This window comes from Nematolebias whitei, chromosome 11, assembly GCF_014905685.2.
Source record: "Nematolebias whitei isolate Nwh7 chromosome 11, NemWhi1, whole genome shotgun sequence".
NCBI classification, from domain to species: domain Eukaryota; kingdom Metazoa; phylum Chordata; class Actinopteri; order Cyprinodontiformes; family Rivulidae; genus Nematolebias; species Nematolebias whitei.
Window position 1 is genome coordinate 29436290 of NC_056508.1, and position 15418 is coordinate 29451707.

The 15418-nt window shown below is 37.2% G+C and overlaps 1 protein-coding gene across 1 annotated transcript in view; it reads left to right on the forward strand.

The window, feature by feature from the left end:
* Window positions 1-8473, forward strand: part of tead3a (TEA domain family member 3 a) — a 35531-nt gene extending 27058 nt beyond the window's left edge. Inside the window, exons 4-14 of the mRNA XM_037684477.1 lie at window positions 1441-1505; window positions 1857-1919; window positions 4503-4514; window positions 4950-5060; window positions 5862-5905; window positions 5995-6056; window positions 6138-6271; window positions 6392-6562; window positions 6751-6891; window positions 6981-7133; window positions 8086-8473. Coding sequence (XP_037540405.1) covers window positions 1441-1505; window positions 1857-1919; window positions 4503-4514; window positions 4950-5060; window positions 5862-5905; window positions 5995-6056; window positions 6138-6271; window positions 6392-6562; window positions 6751-6891; window positions 6981-7133; window positions 8086-8199 — 1070 coding nt within the window. The 3' untranslated portion in view covers window positions 8200-8473. The remainder of the gene's footprint in view (window positions 1-1440; window positions 1506-1856; window positions 1920-4502; window positions 4515-4949; window positions 5061-5861; window positions 5906-5994; window positions 6057-6137; window positions 6272-6391; window positions 6563-6750; window positions 6892-6980; window positions 7134-8085) is intronic.
* Window positions 8474-15418: the final 6945 nt, after the last annotated feature.

Consider the following 15418-nt stretch of genomic DNA (forward strand, 5'->3'; position numbering starts at 1 on the left):
GGGGGGGGGGGGGGGGGGGGGGGGGGGGGGGGGGGGGGGGGGGGGTGTGCGGCAGAGGGAGGGAAGAAAAGAAGCTGAGCCAGCAGTTTGCAGTGACCACATTTTAGAAGTCTGGTAACCATGTGATAATCTAGACTCCCTTACTTTATTTTTCTTCATAACATAACATTTTTTATTTGTTCTGGAGCGCTGCCAGCAAGCATGGCCATATCTGACTCAGAATTAACAGAAGCTTCTTTTACTGGGAATATATTCGAGCCACAGGTATGGAAAGCTGAAGAGTTGTTTTAAATCTGTGATGGGAGACAAAATAGATGAGCCTCACCATTAAAGAAAACGTTTTTATTCATCGTGCATTCACAACAAATTTATGACCTCTTTTTTTAAACATCTTTCCTGAGTTTGTTTTCAAATCATTCAGGACATTAAAAAAAACTGACTTTAATTTTTATTGTTTGTGCTTGATGTTTAAATTTACAAAGTAGAAATTTAGTATGAACCTTGTGGTGAAAATGTGTTATGGTTGTACAGTATATAAGCAGCATTTTGTATGTGTGTGTATAAAACGTGTTTCCTCTGCTTTTTTTTAGAACATAGTATCAACTTAAAATCAAAGCGTTCCAATGCTGTAACGGTTAATGTTTTAATTTTGATGGAAGATTGTTTGCAGGGCAGTTTCCATGTTTATTTTAAAAATATACTAGTGGCTTTAACTAAGGTGCAATCATTAAAAAATTATTTGAGATATCGTGTTTTGGAAAAAAAAATACCCACGCTGAGTTGTTATTGCCATCTGCTTTTGTTTTTTAATATCTTAAAAATAAATATGCAGTGTACAGTAGTCCCTCGCTACTTCGCGGTTTGTTTATCGCGGACTCGCTCTATCGTGGTTTTTCAAAATAAGATTAGACATGACACAACTGGCTGATTGATGGATGAGCCGCACGATCAGCATGGAATTTTTATCTAAAATAAATTGTTTGAAATTATTTAGCACCTGCTGCACCTTTGTGCAGCCCATACCGCAGGATAAACTTCCTGCTGCAGCTGATCAGCTGATCTCCGTGCAGAGCGGAGAAGTGGGCGTGGCCAAGAGCGCTTGCAGGTGGCAAAGAGCAGAGGAGGAAGGGAGCTGAAATCATGACATTCTGTGCTCTTTAGACCATTTAGAGTTTAGAAACATTATAATATTGCAAGAGTGTGAGAAGGGTTTAAAACACCTTACTATATATACATATATATAAATACTAAAATATCTACTACTTACTACTTGTACTACAATTCCTACTTGGCGGTTTTTCACTTCTTATGGGACTTCAGGGTACAGCTTTCCCGTGATAAACAAGGGACTAGTGTACACCATTTATTAAATTTTTCTAAGATGACAAAAACATGTTGCAGTGCTTGTTTTGATTTTAATCTGTTATTTTTCAACGCTAGGTCGAAACGAGTTGATCGCTCGTTATATAAAGCTGCGAACAGGGAAGACCCGTACCCGCAAACAGGTATGAACAAAGACTACTGGCCAACGCTGATCTCTAGCAGTATTTTGTATGCAGCTCGCATATGTTCAGATGTTTTTATATTTAGTTATTTGTCTGTTTTATATTAATTGCTGTGCTTATTTTTGACAGTTTAAATTGAAATATCTTCCTTCGGTTGTGTTTGTTTTCATGGGGGTATCTTGGCCCCAAAGGTTTCTAGTCACATTCAAGTTTTGGCACGTAAGAGGGTGCGAGAATATCAGGCCAGCATCAAGGTGGGTACTTGCACAATCTCTTTCCTCTATAGTTATATTCCTTCTTTTCTTTTCCTTCTTCCTCTCCTCCCTATCCCTTCATCCTGTCTTTCTTCAGGTCTCTAGTCACCTGCAAGTTTTGGCCAAGAGAAAGTCTCGTGAGATTCAGTCTAAACTGAAGGTACACACTGACTTGGCTGTGCATGTGGCCCAAATCTAACTCAACCCATTTAATCATCACAGGTGAAGATGCACTGGTTTTGGCTTCTTTTTATTATGAGCTTAATAAAACATCTGTTGCATTTTCTAGTATTAGTTAAAACCACAGGAATTGTAACTGGGCAGTGCGAGCTAAATAGTTTGCACTTTCAAGACTATTTGCAACTAGGTGAAAAAAATAAATAAATCTCAGACTTTATTTGTTTGCTAATAAATAACAATGTGAAACAATGCATAGCAAATGTATTAAGTTCGTCCTAATGCCAAGCTAATCCCTGGCATCTGTATTTATTTGCATGACTTTATAGTGGTCATCAGGGCACACATTCAGAAATGTAAATTTAGGGAATCAGTTTTTGTTTACTTGGTTGCTTTAAAAGTCCTATTTTGCATGCTGTCTATTTTTAAAGGTTGTATGCATTGCTCGCTGGAAAAGCCTTTGCACGTCAGATGTATGACAATGAGTCTGTCTGTTGATTTAACTTAAAGGGATGCTTTGCAAAGTCATGAAGATTGGACATAAAGAAACTAAATCCACACAATATGTTTCTCACTGATGTGTCCTTAAATAAAAAGTTGTCGCTGAAAGCAAGCACATGGTTGTTTGTTTACCTACGGAAACAGACGTCATGACTGAAAATAGATTGAATGTTAAATATACCAGCCATTTGTTCACTTACACAGACTGCAGCCAACCTAATGTAGGTCAGTCATGTAAGTCAAGCTTCCATGTGACTGGTTAACAAAGCCCAGCTGATTCAGCCAAAGGCTTTGTTTACATTGTGTGCAGACCCACATTTCAGAATTATAATCACTGTATCTGGAAAACTACTGAAGTAAACCTATTCAAACTGCACCATATCCTATAACTTAGAACAGTGGTGCCCAATCCTGTTTTTTGAGGACCACTATCCTACATGTTTGCTCGTTTTCCTGCTGTTTAGTGGGTCTTCAAGTTCTGCAGAAGCATCATTTAGATGTTTCTCTACATTCACACAACTGACTTGAATAAATAAGTGCTTAACGGACTTCTGTAGAGCTTGTAAGACCTGCTGACGAGCAGGAAAACAACTAAAATGTTCAGGTCAAGGACCCTCGAGGACCAGGATCAAACACTTTTAAGGTTTTATTTCATACTTTGCAACGAGTACCTTTTTAAGAGATTTACTGTTTTAGACAGAATAATTGCACGAGAATATCTGGCAGGTAGTTGATTGATGTGTTTGGCTGTACCAACATATTCATGCCCACAAACACAAACAGGCAAAGACTGTTTTTTACCTGCATTTCATTGTGGTGCACAGTCTTGATCCACATTTGATCTCTCTGTTCTTGTTCTTCAACTCTTTACTTCTTTCATCTTTTAATATTCTCTTTTGTAATCTAGTCATATAAGTATTTTAGCCAAACATTTGGTTAGGTCTGAGCTGTCATTGCAAACTTCAGAATAAGTTATGTCACTGTCAGGATGTTGTTTTTGGTCTGAGCATCCTGGCAGAACAAACCGTTAATGGTAAAAGTATCTTTCTTGAGTTATGCCTAGATTTTAAGTGTTCCCTTCATTTTTTATTGTCTGGTACCTATGGCTAGTAGTTAAAGTATTTCTCAATATCACAATATTTCAAGGAAATTTGCTGCTTATGATGATAAGAAAATACTGCAAACACATAAGGGTGTTTTTTATTTTCTACCGACTTACTGAACTTGATAATTTGATTGTATTACTGCAGGACTTTTGTATCATCAGTGTTATACTGCACCACTAGTGACATTAAGTTGAATGGTCAAAAACCTTTGGTATAACATGCTTGACAGAAATGATCACTTCCTGATCTTCAGGCTTGCAAAATACACTGTCACTCAAATAAAACTAGCTTCAAATTTTAAATAAAACGTAAACGAAAAGCAGCAATACAAACAAGCTGGATAGACTTCTCCGAGCCTTGCTCCAACAATACAATGTGTAAACACATCTGTAGTTTCTGTTGTCCTGTACTTCAAGCTGCACATAGCGATTAATGGAGCAATGACTAATTGGTATCTCTAAATTGTCCCTAGGTGTGAGTGAGCGTGTGAATGGTTGTTTGTCTCGCTCTGTCCCGCCTCTCCCACAGTGGCTGCTAGATATGGGCACCAGCAACGACCCCTGAGACCCAGAAAGGAAGAAGCAGGTCAAGCTAATGGATGAATGGATGCTTGTTGAGTCATTTGTTTACTTAGAAACATAATAAAGACTTTGTTCTGATAAAGCAACATATACTGTAAATGACAGTGAAAGTAGGGTGACAAACAGCTTTTCAGGTTTTGGTATTTTTGTTGTGATTATTTGCTAAGCTTTGTTATGCTCTCTTTGTTATGGATTATTGTCCTCTTGTTGTTCTCCTTCAACTATTCAAACTTGAAAAAAGAACAATATCCTAAATGAAAGTACTTCCTGAATATGCAGTGAGCTACATGTTTCTCCTTACTGCCAAACAGTTAATCTATCCCCTACTTTCAGATGAATGTACTAAACTTACTTTATACCATGTCTTTTTTGCCATAGGCCATGAACTTGGTAAGTTTCAACTACAGTTCTCTGCTATAGGCTTTGTGCTGTGTGGCTGGCATCACATTACTGATTGTCCACACTGCAGATGTACTACCAGACTCTAAACTCTGCTCTCTGCTGGTTTTTTTTTTATTGTTGTTGTTTTTTTGTTTTTGTTTGTTTTGTTTTTATTTGAGTGCTGGTGAGGGTTAGCTTTTCTAGCTCTGTACGCCTCCTGCTGTTGCTTCTTCTCAGGTCTGCTTTGCTGCGTGTCATTTCTCTGCATATAGTTCCTGCATCCTGCTGACGTGCAGCACATGTCAACTTGCTTGCTGCCTATAATGATATAAAGTTGGCTGACTGTGGAGTTTTAACCTACATTACCATCCTACATTTTAAAGAAATGTCAAGGTGTTTGTTTTTTTCATGTATTACTTTCTGTCTTTTTTATTTTCTATGCAGGATCAGGTATCCAAGGACAAGGCACTCCAGACAGTGGCCAACCTCTCGTCAGCTCAGATTGTGTCGGCGAGTGTAATGAAACCGCAGCCTTCCTTCCCTCCACCAGTCAGAGTGAGACAAAAACTAAAGGTGCTCCAGTCAATTGGCCTCCGATTGTTACTGGCAGATATCCATTTCATTTCGTTTGATTGGGTTTCACTAAAAAGGCAAATCAGATTAGTGGAGGAAAGTTGTCTCCTGTAGAAGTCGGAGTAGTCCACTAGGGGGCAGCACATGGTCTCATAAAACTGGATGCTTCAAATGAGCCATGGACTAAATATCTGTTGTAGTTTTCATTGTTAATAACCATATCTGAATTAGATTATCCGGAACTGTTTACAGCCTTGATAATTGTATTTTATTTGAGTTCTCATCTGCGGCTGATTGTGGAGAAAAAAATTCCTCCGAGCCGGTGTGCAGGACTGATTAACAATTACCAGAAACATTTGATTGCAGTTGTTGCTGCACACAGGGGTTCACACAGATACTGAAAGCAAAGGCTCACATGCTTTTTCCACTCACAAATATGCAACATTGGATCATTTTCCTCAATAAATAAATGGCCGCCGCATTTTTGTCTCATGCTTAACTGGGTTCTCTTTATTTACTTTTAGGACGTGTATGATAATCTATGTTTTAAGTCATATTTCTGCAGAAATGTAGAAAATTCTAAAAGGTTCACAAACGTTCAAGAGCCACTGTAGCTTTAGCATTAAATCCTGCTTTCAGCAGTCGGAGATTGATGCATATGATCCTGACTGGAGCACTCTCATAACTAAATGCACAGAGATCACCTGTTTTTTTTTTTTTTATATATATACCTTTTTAGCTGAATATGTCCTCAGCTGTTTTATTCCTTGTTTGATTGTACAGTTTTGGCCTGGCCCTGTACCAGGACAGCCCGGACATTCTCAGGAGTAAGTGTCGCGGTCTAATTAGGTGATTTTTGATGATATAAATTTGGACAGAATTTAAGTCTCTGCCTCCTTTTTCTTTACATCAACAGCATTAAGCCCTTTGCACAGCCTCCATACACCGCACTACCAGCCCCTATTCCTCCACCTATCAGTAAGTGGAAAAAACTAAATGACCGTTTAACAGTTTTCTTTTTGTAAGGGAATAAAAAAAAAATTTCTGCATGCACGTCAGGTTACGAAGCCTTGCCACCCCCTCGGCCTGCAGCCATAGCAGCTCCTGTATGGCAGGACAGAACCATTGCTTCAGTGAATCTACGGCTGCATGAGTTCTCTGCTTTTCTGGAGACCCAAAGAGACAGAGAGACGGTACTTACATCAAACCTTTTTCTTCTTCTTTATAACCAATGTAACAACATTTATTGTTGATGAAAATTTAAATTAGTTTTGTTCTTCATCTCATTACTTTTCCCCCTTTGTTTCCTTCAGCATAAACACCTTTTTGTTCACATTGGGCCATCAAATCCAGGCTACAGTGACCCTGTGTTGGAGTCTATAGATGTGAGGCAGATTTACGATAAGTTCTCGGAAAAGAAAGGAGGCCTGAAGGAGCTGTTTGAAAAAGGGCCACACAATGCCTTCTTTCTTGTTAAGTTCTGGGTGAGTGCTCAACACAAGCATTCCTCCTGAAATTCATGGCACTCACAAACATGAATTTGGTACTCGCCGAATTTGCTAAACGTAAAACAACTACGAGGATTTGTGAATTTATTTTCTATGACCTAACAGATATTTATTAGAAAGCTGACTCTGTTCTCTCTCCGTGCATCATTCTGCGTTTCTTTTAGGCCGACCTGAGCGGCGACATTGAGGAGGGCTCCGGTGCGTTTTACGGAGTGAGCAGTCAGTACAGTGGGACCGAAAACATCACCATCAGTGTTTCTACAAAGGTCTGCTCCTTTGGCAAGCAGGTTGTGGAGAAGGTGGAGGTGAGGACAGGAACCAGTTGTTTAGTCATAATTTTACACGTAAACTTGTGTTTTTTAATTGTGTGTGTGTGTGGATTTTGGTCTTCTAGACAGAGTATGCCCATTTGGAAGGGGGGAAGTACATTTTCCGCATCCATCGTTCACCCATGTGTGAATATATGATCAACTTCATCCACAAACTGAAACATCTGCCTGAGAAATACATGATGAACAGTGTTTTGGAGAACTTCACTATTCTACAGGTATTCTCCTTTTTAACTTGTTTTTGGTAAATTATGTTGCTAAGCATAACACATCTTGGTAAAAATAGTGATAACTGTGGACTGCCTACTAAGGCAGCACCTATTCTTATGCACCTGACTTTGGGTTTCTTAACTTTATATCTTACTCTTCTGTCAACTTTAATGCTTCCCAAACCACAACGTGTACCCCCACAAATGTTATATCAAAACGACCGGATCAGCACCGTGATGTGTGCTTTTACTTTTATTGGCGTTTTGTCTTCGAGTTACCATGGCGATGCGATTAGCAAACAAAGACGCCATTTTTCTCATTCAAAATGCCTGAAGGAACTCGACAGCTTCTAATTGTTGTAGCTCAATCTTTCTTTGAGCTATTGAGCTGAAATATTCTGTCCATAGTTGAGAACGAGTTTTCATACATTCCTTATGCAAATCAAAATACCAAGATGGCCGTCTGAGCTAAAAAGGAAAAATACTATAAATCAGCTAATTTTAGAGATATTGAGCTAAAATATTGTGTGTCGATAGCTGAGAACGTTTCCCATCAAATACTGAATCCAAATAAAAAATCCCAGATTTCTGCCTTGGCTAAAAGGGAAAAAATATGATAACTCAGCCATTTTTAGAGCTATTCAACTGAAATTTGTTTTAGTGGTAGCTGAACCCGAACACACACTACTTTCAAATCAAAAATTTAAATTGGCAGCAGCGTGGTAGTCCCATCAAAGTTTCTCCAGGAACTTTCTGGTGTTGCTTTTATAATTTGGAATTGTGCAATAAGTTTTGTTTAAGCAATTTTTTCACATTAAGATCACTTCAGAGGGTTTTAAACCAGTTTTTAAGCGTCTTTTCTTACTGCAGTGTTTTTCCTGTATAATAACGTTAGATTGAACAATGTGTTTGCTCATATTTAATAATGGTTCTCTGTACTGTTTATTCTTTCTTTTGTCAGGTGGTGTCCAACAGAGAAACTCAGGAGACTCTGCTGTGCATTGCCTTCGTGTTTGAAGTGTCCACAAGTGAACACGGAGCGCAGTACCACGTGTATCGACTAGTTAACGACTAGCAGCGTGTTGCATGCAGAGACTCGTAGAACTTTTGATACAAACAGCTTAAAACTTATTTCCAGCTCAACACACAAAACCCTTCCTTTAAACGCACTCTTTTTCTTCTTGTAATCAGACCAACCGTCACATTGTAGTCATGCCTACTGCTTGTTCGATGTGTATTTTATCTGCAGCAATAACGACTGAATCAGTCAACAGTCACAGAAACGTTTAATGTTCAGTGTCGTTTTTGTTTCTCGTAATCAGATCTTTAATATGCCTTCCGATATTTTTAACTCCTAAAGTAAAAACAACAAAAGGCTCTGAATTGTTTTGAGAGCCTTCTCTTTAGAATTTGAACACTATAAACTGGGATTGTTTCTGTGGTCTACTATTGGTATGACTGTTAGAACTTCTCCAGCATATACATTGCATCATGGGTAAGACTGACATGAGACGAGTTTGAATCTATTTCTACAAAAAAAGTCATTTAATGCGTGTTAATATAACCTGCCACATTGGTTATTTCTTCTGCGATTTGTAGTATTATCTGTTACAGCGAACTTCATTTTGTTTTTGGATACAATAATCATTGCAAACGTCTGCCTCCTCTCAAAAAACAATGCACTACATGTAAAGCCGTGCATATCATATTTATTTTTAACACTAAGTGGGAAGAAAATGCCCATTTTTCTTAACAAGTTTTTGATTTTTAAAGCTTTTCAGTGGTACACAGTGTGGAGGGAAAATCTCTAACGTGCATCAAATATTGGCTGACGCTTGTTTGGGAAGAACAAAAAAAGTTTGATTACAGTTGAACACTTTTTAATGAGAGATTTCTCTCTCTTGTTTTTTCCTGATTGTGTGGGCTTGCTGGAGTATTCCTACCTCCACACACGATAAGAATGTGCTTTGATTCCTAAAGCTGCAGCTGAGGAGCACTGATGTGTACACTACACTTGTAATGGTACTGTTTATAAACCAAAACCAAGATTAATAGCTGCATTTTTGTAAGGTGGTTGTTTTGTATTTCGTCGACACGACAAGTAAACTAATGTGGTTGATGTCTATGGTACAGACCATGTTAGGGGCATCCACAGTGCTTTTTGTCTGATAACACTAACTGTCCAGCTGATATGTTACTCTAGTAAATGTTTGTTTTTGTTTACTGGTGCACACTGTTGCCAACCTGTTTTACATATAATTTGACTCCATCACGCCTACTGCTGGAGGGTTTGCCTATAAACGCAAGGAGGAAAATCAAGTTATGCGACTCACGACAATGAGAGTGAATTGTTTCTGGTTTAAACAAGCTTGTCGTTTATTTTATTTTTATTGTGGGGTCATCCAGAAGTGTTGTATTTTATCACTGCTTTCTCATGTGTGTATTTAGTCTGACTTTGCCTCTTGATTCCTTTGGTCAAATGTGCTCAGAGGATTAAAACTGTGCCTTTATGCTGTACCCATAACATCACATGGTGGCTGAGAAATCAGGATAGAAAATACTCTTAATAAATTCTTAAGTAAACAATCTTTTGACTTTAAATGAATTTGATTTCTGTGGAGTGCTTTGTTTCTAATCTCTATCAGCAAACGTACTGTATATAGCAACAAGCATTGATCTTTGTATGATTAGGTTCATATCAGCTGCTTACATTTTGATGATTGCGCAAGAATAAATTACCGTATTTTTCGGACTATAAGGCGCACCGGATTACAAGGCGCAATGTCAATGAACGGGTCTGCTTTCATACATAAGTCGCACCGGATTATAAAATGCGTTAAGCGAAACAAGTTAATTTTGACAGATTTTTGAGCGCCGTGCGCCACATAAAATTGGTTTGAGGTCACAACCAGAATTAATACATGAGGCGCACCAGATTATAAGGCTCACTGTTGATTTTTCAGAAAATTAAAGGATTTTAAGTGTGCCTTAGTCCAAAAAATATGGTATTTGTTCCTTTTTTGAAAAAAAAAAAAAACGTATTAATTTTCTTAGAAATTGTATTTTATGTAAGTAAAAAGAGTTGACTCAACAGTTAAAGGCAAAGTTATAAAAATGGATGCCATGCAATCGGTGCTCAAAGTTAAAAAGAGTCAACTACTCTGAGACCCAAGAGTTTAGCTCAACTGCAGCATCGACTTGGTTATAGCCAGTTTTGGGTTTGCTAATGATGCTTAGCTGTAGCAGCTATTTTGAAGTTATCAGTGGTAAATGTGCAATCACTGTTTACTTCAAGTTTCATTGAAATTTGACATTGCTTATTAGATTCACTGCCTGGCCAAAACAAAAACCTGAATTTAACTAAGCAAATGGGTATGAACCTTCTATTGGATAATTACTGCATGGGTGATTATCTTTCAGCTGCAACAAGTTATTTAACCCCAACTGGTGCAATGAGTTGCTTCTCATTTCTTAAACAACCATGTTGAAAGACACATCGTGTGGTCGTGGAAAAGATGTCAGTCTGTTTGAGAAGGGTCAAATCATTGGCATCAAGCAGAGAAAACATCTAAGGAGATTACAGAAACTAAAATTGGGTTAAGAACTGTCCAACGCATTATTAATGGCTGGAAGGATAGTGGGGACCCATCGTCTTCGAGGCAGAAACGTGGCCTACTGTACAAGCCTGTGGGGGCAGTGCTATGACCTGAGGTTGCTGCAGTTGATCAGGTTCAGCAACAGAATGTGCTCAAAGAATGAGGTCAGCTGACCTGAATATACTGAATGACCAGGTTATTCCATCAATGGATTTTTTTCTTCCCTGATGGCACGGGCATATTCCAAGATGACAATGCCAGGTTTCATCAGGCTCGAATTGTGAAAGAGTGGTTCTGGGAGCATGAGGCATATTTTTCCACACATGGATCGGCCACAGCAGAGTCCAGACCTCAACCCCATTGAGAATCTTTGGGATGTGTTGGAGAAGGCTTTGGGCAGTGGTCAGAATCTGCCATCATCAATGCAAGATCTTGGTGAAAAAATAATGCAACACTGGATGGAAGTAGATCTTATGACATTGCAGAAGCTCATCGAAACAACGCCACAGCGAATGCATGCTGTAATCAAAGCTAAAGGCGGTCCAACAAAATATTAGTGACCTCTTTCTTTTTGGTGGCGACATTTTTTTTTTTTGGCCAGGCAGTGTATTTAGCTAATTCTATAATCAATCAGCGCACAGACACATAAACATTATTCCCTTTACGCAGTGGGCATTTAAAATTAAAACAGTCTAACCTTTGTTTTACTAGTGTTTCTCCACTAAATACTAATTAACATTTACCTTTTATTACAAACAGATGTCAAAAAAATGCAATAAAGTGGTGTTCAATGTATTTGTCATAAAAAAGAAGAAAACAGCTGTAAAAATGTTGGTGCTTTTATTTATTTTAAATTTGTTCCTCAGTTGTTCATTTTTATGTGCATGATGTTAAATAAAAGCAAAAGGCAGAGCAAAACTGGATTGAATGTTAGTATTTAATAAAACTTAAGCCTAATTGGATTTGACTCTTAAATCGAATAGAAATTAATCAAATGTTGTAACTTTATTGATCCCCTGAGGAAAACCGGTTTGTCACAGCAGCAAACAACTTTAAAATTAAAAACACAATTGTTTTTTTTTTTTTTTAACTCAAATAGATCAGAGGTAGTGTAATAAATGCAGAGTATATTTGATTTCCATATTGATCATAAATCAATATTGCAGCTAATATTGATTTGATGCATCAAGTTTGCAGTGTTTAGGTTTCCCTCTAGAGGATGCTGTCACCTTAAATTCACACATTCAAGAAACAATCTGCAAACTTTACCTTCTCCATGTACATTCTCTCTCCAGATGTGCCTCTGAAGGCGTGCTAATTCTTATTTTCAACATCAGCCATACATTTCCTCAGGTCGTTGCTAATGGTATTTATTTTCATTTCTAAACAATAGAATGAGTCTTTAATACTATAGTGAAAGTTTCAGACTAGTTTAATTTTAGAACTTAAGACAATTTGTAAGGTTTGATTTGCCTATACGTGAAAACCGAATACAATACCTGAACTATTAAGGAAACTTATCCCATTTAATGGTGAAATTTATGAACACCAGAAAAGAATAATTTATAATAACTCCTGTTTCAATGAGCGAGATAATAATATAGCATGTTGTATGATGTGTTGTGTAAGTGTTGGCAATCATTCAAGGCGTACGCAACAATGTTAAAAGTTTTAACAAGTTTGACCTCATAGACCTTTCTCTGCAGCATGACACTGATTTAGATGTGTGTGTGTGTGTGTGTGTGTGTGTGTGTGTGTGTGTGTGTGTGTGTGTGTGTGTGTGTGTGTAGCTGCTCCAGCTAATCTGACCTGCAGACTAAATGTTTAGTCAGTTTAGTTTAAAGCTACTAATTTAAATGAAACAAGGTTATTCCCAAAGCCAGGTTTCTGTGCATTTTGAATGCTTTTACACTATTTTTTAAATGCAACCTCAAATTAGAAAATGTTGGGACAGTATGGAAGCAATGTATAAATCCTAGATAAATCACATTCAGTACATTTCTGCGTTTTAGATTTTCATCATGGACCAAGACAGTTGTGACTTTTGCTAGTTTGTACCAACCACAAACACTCAAAGATCAAGGATTTAGATAGATATTTATTTATGAGGTCATTCCTCAAGATGCCAACACAAAATAATAAAAAAAATTCTTACAACAGTCCAAAGAATTACCTAAAGTCAATAATATGCATGTAAAATTATATACTGAGAATACCGTGTGATTAAGAGTTTCAGGTAGTATTTGTGTTGTCAGTATTTGTTGTCATCATGTAAATACAAATGTTTGCAAAAGAAGTATTGAGCCTAAATGGTTCTTTTTATGTGGCAAAAAAAAAAAAATAATAAAAAAATAAAACAGAGGAATAGTGATGTCATTATCACACTTCCACTGATCATTTGCACCAGGTGCCCCAGAAAGAAGTCAATGCAATCTTTTTACTTTTGCACTGTCGTGCATTTTAGTGTTCGATAAAGATTTTCTAAACTAATTGTTTTATCGTGTTTTTTTTTTTCTTCAGTTACTGGTGGAAGATGTTTGCATCAGAAGGATCAGAGATCTTGAGTTTCCAGCTTCGCCCTGAGCCCTTCCCTGTTATACAAAGAAATTTTCCACACTCCCTAAAATGTTGAATGACACAATTAACTGTGGAGAAATATGTGGATCCCCCCCAGTTTAACACTGATGAACTTGATTTTTTTTTTTAAACCAATCAAAAAATATATTTCATGCATTCTGAATTTCAAGTTTAAATCTCTGCATTAAGCTGATGCATAACAAACAGCTCATTTCATCAACTGCAGTGCGTTCAGTTTTATGGGGCACATAAAAGCTCACCAGGAATTTATTGCTTCGGCAGCGTTCAGGTGAAGGGCGTGGTGGGAAAATGTCACCGGGAGAAGCTTTGCCAAAAAACAGGCTGTTTCGCAGCACTCACCACCTCAATTCATTACTTCATTACTTCCCTGTCAGCCACCTTTTCATTGATCTTGTCTCACTTTGTCCTTTGATTCCTCACCTTTTTCTCTTTTCTTTTCTGCCAGCTTGACTCATGTTTTCTCATCCTGACTCACGTGCAAATCAGACACTAACATGCTCTTCTGTGCAGCAAACTGCTGAAAGACTTTCAGAGCAATCGTTTCCAAAAGGATCTTGTATTGTTGATTTACTCCAGGTCTTAAAACCTCCCGATGCTGATTCTTATGTTACACCATCACACCATGACAGAAAACTTGGATATTTGATCAACTTTGGTTTAAGATCCAATGTTTTTTAAATGAAAATACCTTTAAGAATATAATGTTTGTCTGAAAATAAAACAAACTGTGTGCATAAAAAGGCTTTGTGTTGAGGTAAAACTTTAATTAGAAATAAAAACTTTTTTTTTTCAAAAAAGAACCATAAAGTTGTGTACATAATGATAGGTTATGCTTTACTGATCATAAAACAATACTAATTATAAAGATCAAATATGGCCTCTGTAAATAATTACAACGAAAAATAAATATTTAGCTAAATTGTTCCAGAAAAACGTGTATGATTTGTTTGCTTCTCTTGTTAATATATATATATATATATATATATATATATATATATATATATATATATATATATATATATATATATATATATATGTGTGTGTGTGTGTGTGTGTATATGTATGTGTGTGTGTGTGTGTGTGTGTGTATAGATATATTAGTATTAATATTTCACACTTCTTTGGATTGGACTGTACTGTAATTCAGTTCCTTTTTTGGGGGTGTCTAAAGTGTGTGTGTGTGTGTGTGTGTGTGTATATATGTGTTCATAAAGCAATATTTTGCATATTTAAATGTAAATTTTCTTACAGCATGGACTGTGACTCATTAGCAGCCTCAGCCTATTTTCCAAGGGGTGACCAGATGGGGCCACTGATAATCATAGGTTGGCGAGCTGAAACCAAAAGCTACTCATAAATCTAGTAAACAATAATCTTGTAAAAAAAAAAAAAAAAAAAAAAAAAAAAGGGTACTTCAAGTTATTTAAAAACTTTTTTCTTTTCAACTTTTTTTTTTTTTTTTTTCTTCTTCAGTTTTTGAGGTACTTCTTCTAAATTGCATTTGTGTCAACAGTCCCAGTTTAGGCGGAATATTCCTGAAATTTGCTCAACCAAATGACGAATTCATGATTTATAGACCAAGATATGGAGTTTCAGAATCAGAAAAAGCTTTATTATCATTGCACCGAGATACAACGAGAACATGTACAGCCGTCCGAAAGATGGACAGAGTGCACAACGCTGCTGCTAAAAGCATGGCCTTCTTATTCTTATTCAGAATAATACTTTGAGATAGGAAAAAAGGGAATAACCATGAAAATAGATAGTGGTATTACAAAAAAGATCTCTTTACGTCTTGCCCTATCAGGACACGATTTGAGACATTAAAAACTCTACTAGCACGCACATTTATAGACATGATTACATATGCATTTGACATGTACACAGGGTCCCAGTTACATACAACAATAAAATGTAAAAGAAAAGCAGTAATACGGGTAGAAGCTGTTCCTCAGTCTAGTGGTTCTACACTTGATGCTCCTTAACCTTTTGCCTGAGGGGAGCGGAGCAATGAGTGTGTGTGCTGGGTGAATGGGGTCCTTCATGATGCAGGTTTTTGTCTTTCAGGTACACCTGCACCTATATCTGGACCTACCATTC